Source organism: Benincasa hispida, chromosome 11, assembly GCF_027475165.1.
Source record: "Benincasa hispida cultivar pf3 chromosome 11, pf3_genome.v1.1, whole genome shotgun sequence".
Taxonomy (NCBI): domain Eukaryota; kingdom Viridiplantae; phylum Streptophyta; class Magnoliopsida; order Cucurbitales; family Cucurbitaceae; genus Benincasa; species Benincasa hispida.
In genome coordinates this window covers 66177602-66194561 of record NC_143488.1, presented here as the reverse complement: position 1 = coordinate 66194561, position 16960 = coordinate 66177602, and the positions used below count along the sequence as shown (strand labels likewise).

Below are 16960 nucleotides of genomic sequence, written 5' to 3'. Positions count from 1 at the left end.
TCTTTGAAGCTTCCCTTTCACTTAAAGTCAAAGACTCGAAAATAGGGCCAGTCTTAATCACTGCGTGGACTTCTAGCCAATTCACTTTCATTTTCTTGCAATTCCTTTTCAAGCAACTCCTAGCAGTTAGCACCGAGATCATCGATGCGCTGACAGGTTTCCAACTCATCCAAAAATTTCAATGCGTTAAACACATTGAACTAGACTTGCTGATCATCTACTCTAATAGTTAATTCTCCTTTTTGTACATCGATCAGAGCTCGTCCTATTGAGAGAAATGGGAACCCAAGGATGATTGGTATTTTTATGTCAGTTTTGTAATCTAGAATAATAAAATCCGTAGGGAAGATGACTTTACCAACTTGCACAAGAACATCTTCTATCTTCCCTTTCGGGTACGTTATGGACCGATCAGCTGGTTAAAAGGTCACGGTGGTAAGCCTTGCCTCACCAATGCCTAGCTTTTTAAGATGGACAGCGGAATCAGGTTGATACTCACTTCTAGGTCGCATAGCGCATGACCAACCTCTTTCCAACCAATGGAGCATGGAAATGTGAAGCTTCCTAGGTCTTTCATCTTGGCAGGAATGATTTTCTCGAATATTGTGCTACACTCTTGAGTCAGCACAACCTTTTCAAATTTGCCCAACCTACACTTCTTGAACAAAATGTACTTTAGAAACTTCACATAGGTTGGCATCTATTCAAGAGCTTCAACTAGCAGGATGTTGATATGCAGTTATTTAACACATCCAGGAATCTCTTGAATTGTTGGCTATCGTCTTTCTTTCTCAATCTATTAGGGAATTGGGGTGGCACTTGTAAGATTTCTCTTTCTTTGTTTTTCTCTTTCTCCACATCAGGAACTTGTGACGACGATTCTAGACTTGTTGTTTTTGGAGCTTCTGTATTATTAGAGTTCAAGGTTTTAAAGGATTCGTTAGAGGGTTGAAAAGTTGAACTAGGAAGATTTGTTGCAAACTCAAGGTTATCAAGGTCAATTGGAGTCGTTATTGGAGTCTTAATTTCTTCTTCTCTTAGAGACAATGGTTTCACTGGCTTTATTGGTCTGATTTCTTGGGTCTCAGCAGGCAGCATACTCATTGTTCTCCCACTTCGTAGTGTCACCGCTTGACAATGCTCATTGCCACTTCCTCGTGGATCCTTAATGTTACTAGGTAAGGTGCCTGGTTGCTTGTTTTGCAGATCATTGGAAATCTGCCCTACCTGCACCTCTAGATTCTACATTGAGGAGGCTTGCGATTGGATCAACACATCATTTTCCTAAATATAGTCTTTGAGAAGCATTTCCAACGATGAAGACACATGATTATGGTTGTAATGAGGCTGATTTTGGTTCTATGTATGGTCGTGAGGGGTGTCGATTGATCTAGGTGGATTCCCTCTATGCGCTTGTTGTTGTTGGTTTACATTCTTCTGCCCCAATTGTTCTTAACTTCCTCCCCAAGATAAATTGGGGTGATTCTTCTAACCCGGATTGCAAGTGTTGTTAGGATTGATGCCCTAAATCTCTTAGGGTTCTGTAGTTTGTAAACATGTGTATGAACAAACATTTGTGATGTAATAATATGAGATATTTTCTTCACTGTTTTCTATGAAATATGGGATATTTTAGTTGCATTAACCACAAATAAATAAACTAAGATCCCTAGTTGTCGTTTTAACTTAAGCATGTATATAGAGACATACAAGTGGATCATGCCTTAAGTGATAACCTAAATGGTCTGTAGTATATGGATGAAGGAGGGAAATCTTATCTTGGTGACACTACGGATACGACCCGCTTTGTAGATGTTACAAGTGTTGTAAAGTGCTACATATGGTCTAATTCTAATCGTTCATGTAAAGATATGCGAGCGAGGGTATCCTATACAAAAGAGTTTGTATAAGACTGGACTATGAAATGTTTAGTCTCGTTATATAATGTCGTTCATGACAGAAACTTTCATTTCATTAGGATGACCATAGGTAACATGACCTTAATCCTAAGTGAGTTGGGAACTCCTGCCTTTGAGGACTGTCTTTTGATTTGCATGGCCAGATTACCGACTCAAACCTACCACTTTAGGGATTTGTCTGCTTGGAGAGCTGGGAACTTATCTACCACGATGGAATTCACTTCTTCCCCAAAGAAAGGGTAAGTAGATAGATTGTTCCCTTAAAGGCTAATTCCGGGGTTTGAACAATGTGGCGCCACACACTTTCTCATGGCCCGAGAAGTGTTCACTCATAGTAGGACTATGATGTATTGGTTATTAGAGGAATCAGTAGTACTTAAGGAGTTAGATGTAACTACAAGGGAAAAAAGATAAATTGGCTTAACTGTACTTACGAACGATATGTGAAGGGTTATCGTACGATTGATTGGTTATACCCAATGGACACATAAATATATCTATAATGGGAAAAGTGTAGTTGTCGGTCTTTGGTGGAGTACCCGACAATTAACGGATGGTGGATATCGTGATTAAAGAGTTTAGTTAGTTATTCACGTACTGTTGGAGTGTCAAGCTACAAGTCCATATGGTCCCCTTGGTAGCTCAATGGATTCAATTGAGAATCAGTTTTTGGGTTAGTTTGAAGTGTTCAAGTTAACAAGAGGAAATTTGATTATATATGATATAATCAATTATATTAAATTTGATTAAACTGGTTCAATTATATGTGATATAATTGATTTGATATATTAGATATATTAATTGGAGGAATTAATATAAATATGATTTATATTAAATAAAGGAGAAAAGAACTATGGATTAAATATTACATATGATGTGATATTAAAACTATAGGTTATAAATATAATATGATAAATTATTTATTATATTTATTTATAATAAAATCAATTATGAGATGATTGTTAGTTGGTTATTTTCTTTTCTCCATTAACCATGCAAGTGGGAGGTTATTTTCAGTTTTAATAACTGAAGAATAAAATGAAAAGAGTTTTCATTTTTTGAGGAATCGCATTATTGCATACCAATAGATTGAGTGTCAGGAGAGAGCTATACAATAGCCCTTTTGAGAGAATGAACGATGAGCAAGTTATCTACACGATTGGCTCGTTTACTAAACAATTAAGTACCCTTTGTCTATATGATAGACTTATTATTTCTCCCATTTGCTCGATCGTGTAACTCGATTGTATACATTCTCCTTCCCTTTACCAAATTCACACAGAGCCCACACCTTCTGGATTCTCACTCTGAGAATACCAAGGTAACCGAGTAGTAGTGTCGAGTGTTGCCGTTCGAGGATCAAACAGTTCGTGATTACACTGGGTGTTCATTGCATTCGTGATCGTTTAGACTTTTCTAGGACACCTGACTAGTGTAGATCGAGGGAATACGTGAAGTATAGTTCTTTAAAGGTATGTCTCTTGATTCCCTTTGTATTTAAGATAAGAGAGCATGCTGTAATTTTCTCTAAGATGCATAACCGTGGTTGTTTATTTGTAAATGTTGTATTCTTTTGCAATAGGCTTGGAAAGATCTTGCTTCCGCTCACTGGTTCTTTTGAATAAGAGATCCTTAAATTTGTATCAAAGTCAGGTTGTTCTGATATTTCAAATCCATTGATGTATTGCATTGCATTTACATTCTTGGTGGGTTTTAAGCATGTCTACATTATATTTAAGTGTTAGATATATTTGTAGATGTGAGTTAATGGAGTTTCTGGGATGATTGCATCTTATTACTTTCTTTTACATTTCAAAGTTAATTGTAAGGGCCCCTATATTTTTGGCCATATCAACTTGCTATCGAATCTGTATTCAAAGAGTTTGAGTCTGTAAGAGTCGCTCGTGATGAAGCTTCAAGGCGTGGAGATGCAATTTACTTCGAGGAAGAAGAAGACCAAGAGTTGGTCAGATCGTGTAGCCCATGCTAAAAGATCGTTTAGATTTGGCTAAACGATCGAGTAGAAAAGTTCTAACTCGATCGTGTAGCATTTACTAAATAATCGTATGGCTGATGCTAAATGAACGAGTAAAGTGTCTACTCAATCGGTTTGCCTTGGCTACTCGATCGTGTAAACAATGGGGGTAAACGATCGTTGAATATGGGCTCGTTGCTTGGTGGACGCGTGCACTAAACAATCTTATAGGCCAGCATGCTTCATCACATAGTCACTGGCTACTCGATCACTAGGTAATTGTTACTTGGTGCTTGCTCCTCGATCATCTAGACGATCATGCTTCATCGCATTGTTGTCGTCTACTCGATCGTTTAGGCAGGTGTTATTATCAATGCACTGCACATCGAGTGGCCTTCATGCTTCATCGCATAGTCAAAGGTACTCGATCGTTGCTACACGATTGTGGTTACTCGACCAACTTTACTAGACGATCACAAGGAAAAGCTACTCGATCAGGGAGCGAGGCTTCGTTCAGGCAGTTTTAGACCCGGTTCACCTGTTTGAACCAGCTTGGTCGATGATTTATGTAATAGATAGTTTTTTATTTCTGGTTTTTTAGGCTAATCATCTTGATCCATTAATTTTGATGAATGTACATGAGATGTATGTTTAAATTATATGTCATATAGTATGCCAATTAATTTTAAATCCTACCATAGGTTATGCATTTGTTATGCATCATCTCTATATTGTAAAAGTTATGATATAGTAGCTTGCATACTTAAATTACTTAAGAGCATGCTCATGCATCATATAATATAAGAGTTATATTTATGCATGCATTAAGCATATTCATGCATCATCTTTATATTATAAATGTTATAGTATAAGGGTGTATGGAAGCATGTATTCTGTTCATTACTTTTTATATAAGAGTTATATATAGTAATGAATGGACATTGCATCAAGCATGAATGATAGGTTAAATTTATAAGAGTGATAAATACCTAGTCTAGCTTAGCAATGTGGATGATTTTGGTTGTTTCCTTTTATAAGAGTTATAATGGAAATTAGAACTAAAATCAATAAGAAAGACATGCATGCAAACTTAGATTGAATCATGTTTTATAAGAATTTTAAAATTTGATTGAGATAGACCTAAGATCACGGTTCTAATGAGATTAGATACCTAAATTTAATCTTTAATCAGTTTAATAGGATTAAATTGACTAATAAAAGATTAAATATGTACCAAATCTATCTATAAGGGACCTTTTGTTTAAGGCGGGTTCTGTCTAGGCTAGGGTATTTAAGCTGATAGAAATGGAATACCCTTACCTAGGAACCTACCTAGAAAGGTGAATTAGATAGATTTGTTGCATGCATGCAAATTTGATAATAGTCCGTTAAAGTGTTTAATGGAACTTGATTCAAACTTGTTTAAATATCAAAAGCAAGAGTTATGTTTGAGCAAATTAAACTCACATTTAGACAAAATTAGTAGTCGGATTGTCTAAGTTAATGAATCCCTAGGTAGAACATTCAGTGGGAGGTACTTGGGTATATGATACTTCACTTAAACCTCTACACTTTTCTCCCTCATGTTCACACTGTGAGATATATCCTCGGCTTCGAGGCACCCTGGAAGTGTCCCCCTAAAGGATGGTATTTGGGGAGGTCAATACCAAGGTGAATGAAGAGAATGTTCATAGTAAGTGGAAGCGGGACGTGTGACAACATATCCCACGGTCTCTCTCATTAGGTTGGATAAAGTTTTGTGCATCGCCTCTTGGCATCCTGGGAGTGTCCCCCTAAAGGATGGCAGTTTTGCACAACTCTTTATCTGATATCCTGTATAACATAATGTTGCTTTAATCTCTTGTCTTAATCTGTTTTTCCCCTACGGTGGGAGCATTAGAGCGAGACTTTAGGGCCTAAAATGAGGGGTTACACTTATGCAAAATTGTTAAAGGTTAGTAGTTTTGGACCAAAAAATGGTGACTGTTAGAGTCAGTTACAAGACTTGTTTTTGTCTAATGGTTTAGAATATCTCATGCCAGTGAAGGAGCACTTGATCACCCCATCGGTGACTTTTGTCCTGCCTCGCTGGGGTATCATTGCAAAATAGATGTCTTTTCACTTAGAGTACATTAGAACTATTTTGCTAAAACTAAAATTGGTGTTAAAAGTGGTAATGTATAGACTTATTAAGTTTGTTCATGTTTTTCAACAACTTTAAAATGGCAACAGCCACGTTAGCTCTATTAATGCCGATAAACTGACTGGTGAAAACTACGCTACTTTGAAAACAATGAGTAATACCATACTTATCATCGATGACCTGAGGTTCGTCCTTATGGAAGAGTGTGCTCCTATTCCAACTCAAACAGCCACTCGAAATTTTCGGGAGGCTTATGAGAATTGGACATGGGCGAATGAGAAGGTCCGAGCTTATATCTTGGCCAATTTGAACGAAGTTTTGGCCAAGAAACATGAGCCTATGGTCTCTGTGCATGAGATCATGGAGTCCCTACGGGGAATGTTCGGACAATAGTCTGGACAGCTCAAGCATGAAGCTCTAAAAAGCATCTTCAACTCCAAAATGGAGGAGGGTACATCTGTTCGAGAATGCGTTCTTAACATGATGGTCCACTTTAATATGGCAGAGATGAATGGGGCTCGCATCGATGAGGGCACCCAGATTAGCATAATTCTGCAAACGTTTCCAGAAAGCTTCTTGCACTTTGTCAGCAATGTTGTGTTGAACAAAGTTGATTATTCTCTTACAACTCTCTTTAACGAGTTGCAAACATTCCAATCCTTGCTAAAAAGCAAGGAGAAAAAGGTTGGTGAGGCAAATGTTGCTTCATCATTTAAGAATTTCCATCGAGATTTGATCTCAGGAACTAAGTCTACACCTTCTACTTCTAACACTACTAAGTGGAATAAGAAGAATGGTAGTAATGGAAAAGAGAAGGCACCGCTAACCCATAACTTGCAACACAGCGAGGTAGGCGACCAACGTCGTTGAAAAAGGAAAATGTTTCCATTGCAACCAAGATGAACACTAGAAGCAGAATTGTCCTTGCTGGTTAAAGGAGAAGAAGAAGGCTAAGGCTAAGACAAAACAAGGTAAATGTGATTTATTGGTTTTGGAAACTTGTTTAGTAGAGAATGATGATTTTGCCTGGTTTATAGACTCTAGAGCCACTAACCATGTTTGTTCTTCTTTTCAGGAGATTAGATCCTGGCGGCAGCTTGATGCTGGTGAGATGACGATGTGAGTAGGCATCGGGCACTTCGTCTCAGCTGTGGCAATGGGGGGCTCCAGTTGACTTTACAGAATAAACTTATCATTTTACATGATGTATATGTTGTTTTTGAGTTAAAGCGGAATTTAATTTCTGTAAAGTGTTTGATTGAAAGTAAATGTACTCTCAACTTTTGGTGAATAAAGTGTTTATTCTGAAAGATGGTGTTGAGATATGTTCAACAAAACTGAAAAACAATTTGTATGTGTTAAGGCCGTTAGCAACAAATTCCCTTCATAACATAGAGATGTTTAAAATTGTCGTAACTCGAAATAAACAACTTAAGGTTTCTCCTAAGCAAAATGCCCAACTTTGACACCTTCGATGAGGGCACATCAATCTCAATACGATTGAGAAGTTGGTGAAGAATGACCTTCTAAGCGAGTTAGAAGAAATATTTTATATGGACAAAGCACATCCATTAAATATTTTAATGGAAGTTCGTTCATTGGATATAAAGAAAGATATATTTCAACCTCGAGAAGATAATGAAGAACTTCTTGGTCCTGAAGTACCATATTTTAGTGTAATTGGTGCACTTATATATCTTGCTAATAATACAAGAATAGATATTGCATTTTCAGTAAATTTATTAGCTAGATATAGTTCTTCTCCTACAAAAAGACATTGGAACAGAATTCAGCATATACTTCGTTATCTCCGAGAAACAATCGATATGAGTTTGTTTTATTCAAATAAATCAGATTTTGATCTAGTTGGTTATGCAAATTCTGGATATTGATGATCCACACAAAGCTAGATCTCAAACAGATTATCTGTTCACATGTGAAGGAACTTCTATATCATGGCAATCGGTGAAACAGACTATAACGGTATGCTATAATTCTTGTAATTCACGAAGCTAGTCGAAAATGTGTACAGCTAAAGTTAATGACTTAGCACATTCATGAAACTTGTGGCTTGTCTTCTAAATCTTCCAATAATATTATATGAAGACAACACAACTTGCATAGCCCAAATCAAAGGAGGATATATTAAAGGAGATAGAACAAAGCATATTTCACTGAAGTTTTTCTATACTCGTGATCTTGAAGAAAATGGCGACATCACTATACAACAAATTTGTTTGAAAGATAACCTGGAAGACCTATTTACAAAGGCATTACTAATTGCAACTTTTGAAAATTAGTACATAACATTGGAATGCGGCGACTCAAAGATCTTAAATGATGTTTTCATAAGGGGGAGTAAATACATTTATTCTTTTAGAAGTATGTATTATATGAAATATGTACTCTTTTACCTTCACTAGGGTTTTTTCCTATTGGGTTTTCCTAGTAAGGTTTTAACGACGCATATTTCATATATATATATAGGCATCTAAGGGGAAATATTATGAATATTATAATAATAAATTGATGCCCGTTGCTTAGTGTCCCAAAGCCTTATGTCACCCTTTATGTTGTCCATGTGCCTTGTAATTATTCATGCTTGGTGTCCATGTAAGTCTACATCCTACTTGTCAAGCCTATAAATAGTGGCATTTGGTGGATCTTAAAATCACACATACATTGACCAGAATTCTACTTCCACTAATTTTCATATTATCCAATTTTATAATTTTAGTTATTTTATGTTTTTAGTTATTTTATTTTATATATTTAATATTATTAAATATATTATATATTGTATTTTCTTTATATGCATATTCTCGTTGTGCTCCTCAAATTCATAACACTTTCTAATTTATTCTTTTTATTTTATTGTTCTCTTTTTAATATCAATTTATATTTTTTATTTAATTATATATATATACAAAGAGCAAAGTTGAAAGTATGTTTTTTTTTTTTTTTTTTGGTAATTTAGAAAGAAAAAGAAAGCCTAAGAGAATGGGAGGTGACAATCAGTTCGGCCTTGGTCGCCACGCATTCCTAATTCCAATAACACCAAATTGCTGATGCAAGCCCTTACCTCACACCTCTTTTAAATTTGAAATTCACATACGATGCACCCACATGTATTGGTTCTATGGCTTACAAAAATTAGTTTTTGTCCTTTCTTAGTTTCACCATTTAGTTGATGATGTTTTAATCCTCAAATTCAAACAATTTAGTCTCTTTAGTCTCTTTGGAAGTTGTAATTTGTTTATAAATTATAAATTTTGAGTCACTGAATAATAAGAAAAATATTTGATATTTGACTTTGATGATATCTTTCAAGATACAAGGACTTAATATTTAGAAACAATAAATGAGAATATTTTAAAAAATTGAGGAAACAACAACCTAATCAAACAGCTCTAAATTATGACAAATTTAAAAATACTAAATTATTACTCGAGATTAAATAACTATTTGGTTAAAATACAATTTTTATCTCAAATTTTTTTTTAAATTTTATATTTTTAATAAATCTAAATATGTCTTCTAAATTATAATAAAAGTCTTAATGAGTAATATTCTTTTTCAAAACAATATCAACAATAATAAACTGGTTGATTAATTAAAAGTACGGATACAGAATTATAGGGATCCAAAATAATATTTTTAAACAAATTATTGCATGAAACTTCCAAGAACCAGAGATGTTGCTTAGCCTTTTCCCAAGAGCCCTTATAAGTTCTTTCCAAAGACGTGGAAGTGGAGCAGCCTTTTTCCTCGAACAAGACCTCTATCATGGCTTCTCACAGCCAAAGAACACCTCACTTTCTTCTCTTCCCTTTCATGGCACAAGGCCATATGATCCCCATGATCGACCTCGCCAAGCTTCTCGCTCGCCGTGGAGCCATAATCACCATTGTCACCACTCCTCTCAACTCTGCTCGCTTCCACTCTGTTCTCACTCGCGCCATTGATTCCGGCCTTCGAATCCATGTAGTTCAACTCCCTTTCCCAAGCAGCCAAGAAACCGGCCTCCCAGACGGCTGTGAGAATGTCGACTTGCTACCTTCAATTGCTTCCTTATCCAAATTCTACAGAGCAGCGAGTCTCCTTTACGACCCATCGGAAAAACTGTTCGAACAACTCACCCCTCGTCCTAATTGCATCATCTCCGATATGTGCCTCCCTTGGACCTTCCAACTTTCTAAAAAATTTCACGTCCCCAGGCTCGTTTTCTACAGTTTGAGCTGCTTCTTCCTTCTCTGTATTCGGAGTTTACTTGCTAACTTTGATTTTGTGAAATCCATCCCTGACTCGGAATTCGTGGCTTTACCAGACTTGCCTTTTTCAGTTGAGTTTCGCAGGTCGCAGCTATATAAATCCACCGATGATTACATAACCCAATTTAGTTTAGCAATATTTGAGGCTGATCGGCAGTCGTACGGCGTGGTATTAAATGTATATGAAGAAATGGAGCCAGAGCATGTAACAGAGTATATAAAGGGAAGAGAATCGCCGGAAAAAGTCTGGTGCGTTGGCCCTCTTTCGCTTTCCAACGACAACGAACTCGACAAAGCCGAAAGAGGCAATAAATCCTCAATCGACGGACACGAATGCATCAAATGGCTCGACGGGCAGAACCCATCATCGGTTGTTTACGTGTCGTTGGGCAGTCTCTGTAATCTGGGAACATCGCAAATCATAGAGCTTGGATTGGGATTGGAAGCATCGAACAAACCATTCATTTGGGTGATAAGAAAAGCAAATCTAACGGAAGATCTAGTGAAATGGTTAGAGGAGTATGATTTCGAGGAGAAAACAAAAGGGCGCGGGATAGTGGTTCGTGGATGGGCTCCACAAGTTCTGATACTGTCGCACTCTGCAATTGGGTGCTTCTTGACGCATTGCGGATGGAATTCGAGCATTGAAGGAATATCTGCAGGTGTGCCGATGATCACATGGCCGCTGTTTGCGGATCAAGTGTTCAATTATAAGTTGATTGTGGAGATACTGAAGGTGGGTGTGAGTATAGGAGAGGAAACGGATACGAAGTGGGAAAAGGAAGAAGAGGAGGAAAGGGTAGTGGTGAAGAGGGAGAAAGTGAGGGAAGCCATAGAAATGGTAATGGATGGAAAAGATAGAGAAGAGATGAGAAAGAGATGCAAAGAAATTGGTGAGAAGGCGAAGAGAGCGGTGGAAGAAGGAGGTTCGTCTCATCAGAATCTAAGTCGGTTAATTGAGGACATTACTGCACATGCTTTTGCCCATGGATGAAGCCTTGAGGATGGAAGACGATGATGTGTGATGTTGGAAACTTGATTGGGAATTTTCATTTTGCTTCTTTCATTCCTGATTTTTGTGTCACATCGGGAAACTATTCAAACTTGGACCTAAGTTGGGAGTTTTCTTTTCAAGTATTTTTTTTTTCCAAAATACAATTGTGAATTTTTGTTGTCCTGCTTCTTTTTGGTTATGTTTATGTAGACTTCAATCAAAATTCATCCAATGAATCTCACTTAATCATAATGTATTTCATATATGTTTCAATTAAATTTCTCTGACTTATCCTAGAAAAAAATTCTTCGACTCTTTCTACGATTAAACTTTGATTTTTGTAGAAAACATCTGTGATTGGATTAATTGAATAAATAATTCACTTAACTATTTTTTTTTTTTTTTTTTTTTGGAAGAAACAGGTTGGATCAATCTTCTGTCTTCCATGGGAAAATATGGAACTTCCATTACCACCTTTTTTTCCCTTTTTTAATAATTTCTTTTGTTGCTCCATTGACACTTTTTTTAATCTTTTTATTTTACCTCTTTCCCCTTTTCATTTTAAAAATTTTTTTTTTTTTTTTTTTTTTTTGTAGTATTCAGATTAGGTTGTTTCTTTGATGGGAAAATACATTTTGATCCTAGATTTTAGCTTCATTTCCTATTTAGTTTGTAGTTTCAAAATGTTACATTTTTAATAGTTTGATTTCAATTAACTGAACTTTTATTTTTAAATTTGGTTTTTTTTTATATATAAACAATATCTCTCATAATCACTAACAAAAAATCATTTGAAAAATCCTTTTATCTACCATTGTCAAACTTCCACATTTTAAAATATAAGTGAATTTGAGCCTAACAAATGGACTTTGGTCGCCACTCCAAATTAAATCATAAATATGGAGAGTTTGAGGATGTATTGTGAGAGAATCAAGTGTAAAAAAAAAGGATCCACATATTTTTAATATATTGTTATAATATGCTTAGGTATAAGATTGTTAGGAATAAAAAATGATTTTGTTTAGTTGTGCACTAATGTGAAAAGCACTCAATAAATACTTTATTAGGCTTAGAATTTCGTTAGTTTTATTATTAATTTATGTTAGTTGATATTCTTTTATGTTTAATTTGTAGGAACCATGCATTTGAACCAGGTGAAATAACGAAAATACCCCTAGGGTAGGTCAAAGTTCGATCTAGCTAGGACAAAAAAATGGGTCAAGATTTGTGAATTAGGGCAAAAGGCTAAAAGTGTGGACAACCCGTTAGAGAGGGTAATCCTAGGCTTGAAGATGCGAGTCAAGAGCCCGACTTCATTCTTTCCCTCTTAGTCTTTTTTACACTGTTAAATATGTTACTAACGGCCTTTATTTGTACATAACCACGAGTGATTGAGATCGTAGTCCCTAAGGTTTTAATGTAGTTTTTGGATCGTCACAAAACCATTTTCATTATTTCTTAGATTTGAATAATGCATAAATCATTTTGACATGCTTAATCTTAATGCTTTTGAATAATCGACACTACTTGAATGATTCTTACTATGTCATGCTTGAGGGGGGCATTAGTTTAGATATAATATGCTCAACGGTTAATTAATTATGCATAGAATGATAGAAGATTAATATAGATCAATAATGAAGGATTTCAATGTTGCATCTAGTTAATTAATTGCATGACAGTGAATTGATGATTAGGTGTTATAAAGGATTGAGTTTGAAAGAGGATACCTGGATATAAGACTTCTAGGTCTATAGTTAGCAATAGATCAATATAAGGCTTAAACAATTAATTTAGTTAATCCATTAATGGAAGTCATTATCTTAAGATGGGTTTTTGTCTAGTTTTGCCCTGTTGTTATCATTTATTTGCTTTCTAAGATTAAACTAGATTAGTTTTCCATCATAGTTCGGTTCCCTAACTAAAATTAGAACGATCTTCGAATAACTAAAAGTATATGAAATCAATTTTCTGAGGAGGATACTCAGCTAAGGCCGTTTTAAAACTATACTATTACCAGAAACATGCGTTTGCTTGGATCAATGAGAATGTTATAAAAAATTTTGGGAGACAGTTCACACATGAACAATAGCAAATTTAGGAGGGGAGAGAAAAAACAGTCATAAAAGCTCATTTCACGCATTTTTTTTAGGAAAAAACGGAGTTTTTCGGTTTTTTCGAATTTTATGATAGTTTTTTTGTGTCACAAATTTATGACTAAAAAAAAGAGTCAGTGTAGGAAAATGACAAAGGCACAATTTTGGCAGGAAAAAGCGGATAAATTTCGGACTTTTTGATTACTATGATAGTTTTCTTGTGACAATAATTAATATGATTAGTGACCGTTCTTTAGAGTCATTAGATTTTAAAAAGTAAAAAAAAAAAAAAAAATTATTTTTGAGGGAAAATAATTTTTTTAAGAGTTTCTGGACTTCTATGACTGTTATTTAGTATCATCAATTTATGACTTTTATAAATTGTAATTAAAAAACAATTAAAAAGAAAATTGGTTGTGGTTGCCTTTTTCAACCATGAATGAGAATATTAAGGAAAAACATACCAGGAATGCCCCACATTACTAAAATTTGACTATAATTTGGTAAATTAAGATCAACCCTTAATTGAGCTAAATTAAATTTCTTAAATTTTAAATCTAAGACTGAAAATAACCGTCATTGCATGTGATTTTAGCAGGAAAAGACGACAAATTTTGATTTTTTTTTTTTTTTTGATAATTTTGACATTTTTTAAGTCACTAATTTGTGACTAGAATAGTCATTAAAAAGTGATATAGATCCTTAGAATCATTAATTTGAAAATTAAAAAAATCACTTTTGCGGAAAATGGAAAATTTTAGATCTTTTGAACTTTTATAATTATTTTTTTTTGGTGTCATCAATCTATGACTTATATTAAGTGTCATTAACAAGATATAATTTATTTTAGAAATAATTATAAAGTTACAAAAGGAATATCCATAAAGTCCATCCAAAGACCTCTTTATGCTTTTAGAAAATTCCGCTGGGAAAGAAAGTAAAATATTAATAGTGATTAGTAAATTTTAATTTAATCTAGAAAACTATAATTTGAATGGGACATTGCGTCCACCTCCAATTAGACTCACACTCCATCCACGACCATTCTTCTTCTCCAACGAACAATTATGCTAGTTTTGACAAGCTCCAATAGTGTTCTTCACCTGCGTGCCTTGAATTATATTTCTAATTTTTTACTTGTTTCTGTTAGCATAAATTCTTTATATCTATATTGAATAGATAAACTCTAGGATTATTCATGTCAAATTATTAAGAATAACATACCAGATTTCATTTCAAAATTGTCACATACTCATGAATTATAATATGATTAATCATGTTGTGGATTATAATCATGTCGAAGATTGTAACTTATGCTATGACCGATTACTTTTCACATGAGCAATCCTTATAATTGCCACATACTCATTACCACATGTATACCCACAATTTGGCCAAATAATTATCCTCCTTTGGACCGATAATTATCCGCATAAATTCATGAATATGCACATCTTATATTTCATAATTAAAAGGATCTAGATAATAGAGGCTATTTTGATAACATATTATTTTTGACCAATTCAATCTAAAATATAAGATACAATAATATAATAATATTATTGTGCAAAAAAATAAAGGAGGAAGAACACCAAATAGTCTTTTACAAAATTCACTTAATAATTGCATACACATAACACAATTAAAGTAACATAAACATGTGAATATCACAAAAACAATCAATGTGATAAATTATTAATTCACATACATACCCCATACTTTAATTAAACATATTATTATTTAAATATGTCTAACAATCTCCCACTTGGGCTATATCTATGTACCTAATATAATTAAATCACATAAATCTTAAGAGCGCATAAACAGGTTATTTCAATAATAGAACTCCCATTTAGTTCAATATGGTCCATCTCTTGTATTAGCATGGAATCAAGGCGACTTTCATCACTACCCTTGTAACTAAATCTTCCTTGATCATCAATTCCAATACATTCAATGACATAGATCAAGTATGGATGGATAGCATGGAAACTACATGCAAAGTGAACTGGATCATGCCTGTTTCTAACTGGTCCAAATTCTTTAATGAGATCATTCAAAAAAAAAAAAATATATATGCTAAACTGCATGCATGATAAACAAGTTCAGATAATAAAACATAAACTATCAACTTTATTCTACATAGAAAATAAACAAAATAAGGTCAAAGAACATCCTCAACAAACTCCCACTAAACCATGGAATCAGAAAAGTGACTAACACCCATGTGAGCAACATGCTCATGAAAAACTTTAGGTGGTAAACCTTTAGTCAATAGATCTACCACCATAGAGTTTGTTCCTATGTGTTCTATCGAAATTTGACCATTCTGAACTCTTTCTTTAACAACCAGAAACTTCACGTCTACATGCTTTGACTTCGTATTGCTTCTGTTGTTGTTGGAATACATCACAGTCGTCTTATTGTCACAAAATAATTTTAGTGGTCTTTTTATGCCAACCACTATCTGCAGCCTAGTGACAAAATTTCGTAACCATATTCCATGATTGGATGTCTCATAACACTATAAACTCCGCAGCCATGGTAGAAGAAGCCATAAATGTTTGTTTAACACTTTTCCAGGATACAACTCCTCTAGCCAACATGAAGATATGGCCTGAAGTGGATAGCAAAGTGTCTTGACATCCAACATAATCAGAATCAGAATACCCAATGATCTCCAAAACTTCTGATCTCCGATAAGTGAGCATATAATCTTTTGTTCTATGTAAATACCTCATAACCCGTTTGGCTGCTTTCCAATGATCCATCCCCGGGTTACTCAAATATCTGCCTAACATTTTAACTATGAACGCAATATCTGGACGCGTACATACTTGAGTATACATTAGACTTCCAATGGCCGATGCATAGGGAACCTTCTACATCTCCTTAGTCTCGAGTGTGGTCTTGAGGCATTGACCTAAATGAAATTTATCACCTTTAGCAATCGGGGTATCTCCCGGCGCACAGTCTTTCATGCCAAATCTACTCAAGATCTTTTCAATGTAGTTCTTTTGTGACAATATCAAAATACCTTGAGAACGATCTTGCAGTATTTTAATTCCTAATATAAAAGAAGCATCACCAAGATCCTTCATCTCAAAATTTCTTTTGAGAAATCTCTTAGTGTCATGCAATAAACCTAGATCATTACTAGCTATGAGTATGACATCAACATATAACACCAGAAAGATTGATTTACTCCCATTAAACTTGTGATATACACAATCTTCCACAATGTTCACCTCAAAACCAAATGAGGTTATCACTTCATGGAATTTGTGATACCATTGACGAGAGGCTTGCTTGAGACCTTAGATGGATTTCTTTAATTTGCACACCATAGACTTTGAATTATCAGACACAAAGTTTTTTTATTGCACCATATAAATCGTCTCATCAATGTTCCCATTGAGAAACACAGTTTTTACATCCATCTGGTGTAGCTCTAAATCAAAGTGAGTTACCAGTGCCATGATTACCCTAAAAGAGTCTTTCGATGAAACCGGAGAGAAAGTCTCTTTGTAATCAATGCCTTCCTTTTGAGTAAAACCCTTTC

General features: G+C 34.7%; 1 protein-coding gene across 1 annotated transcript; it reads left to right on the top strand.

Moving 5' to 3' along the window:
- Window positions 1–9584: 9584 nt before the first annotated feature.
- On the top strand, window positions 9585–11606 carry LOC120091557 (UDP-glycosyltransferase 73C11-like). The gene has a single exon (XM_090307360.1). It carries the CDS (start codon window positions 9824–9826, stop codon window positions 11300–11302), a length of 1479 nt encoding a protein of 492 aa, XP_090163486.1. The 5' UTR covers window positions 9585–9823; the 3' UTR covers window positions 11303–11606.
- The last annotated feature ends 5354 nt before the right edge of the window (window positions 11607–16960 follow it).

What these genes read in the sequence shown, in the direction of transcription:
- LOC120091557 (XM_090307360.1), top strand. Translation starts at nt 9,824, where the DNA reads ATGGCTTCTCACAGCCAAAGAACACCTCACTTTCTTCTCTTCCCTTTC.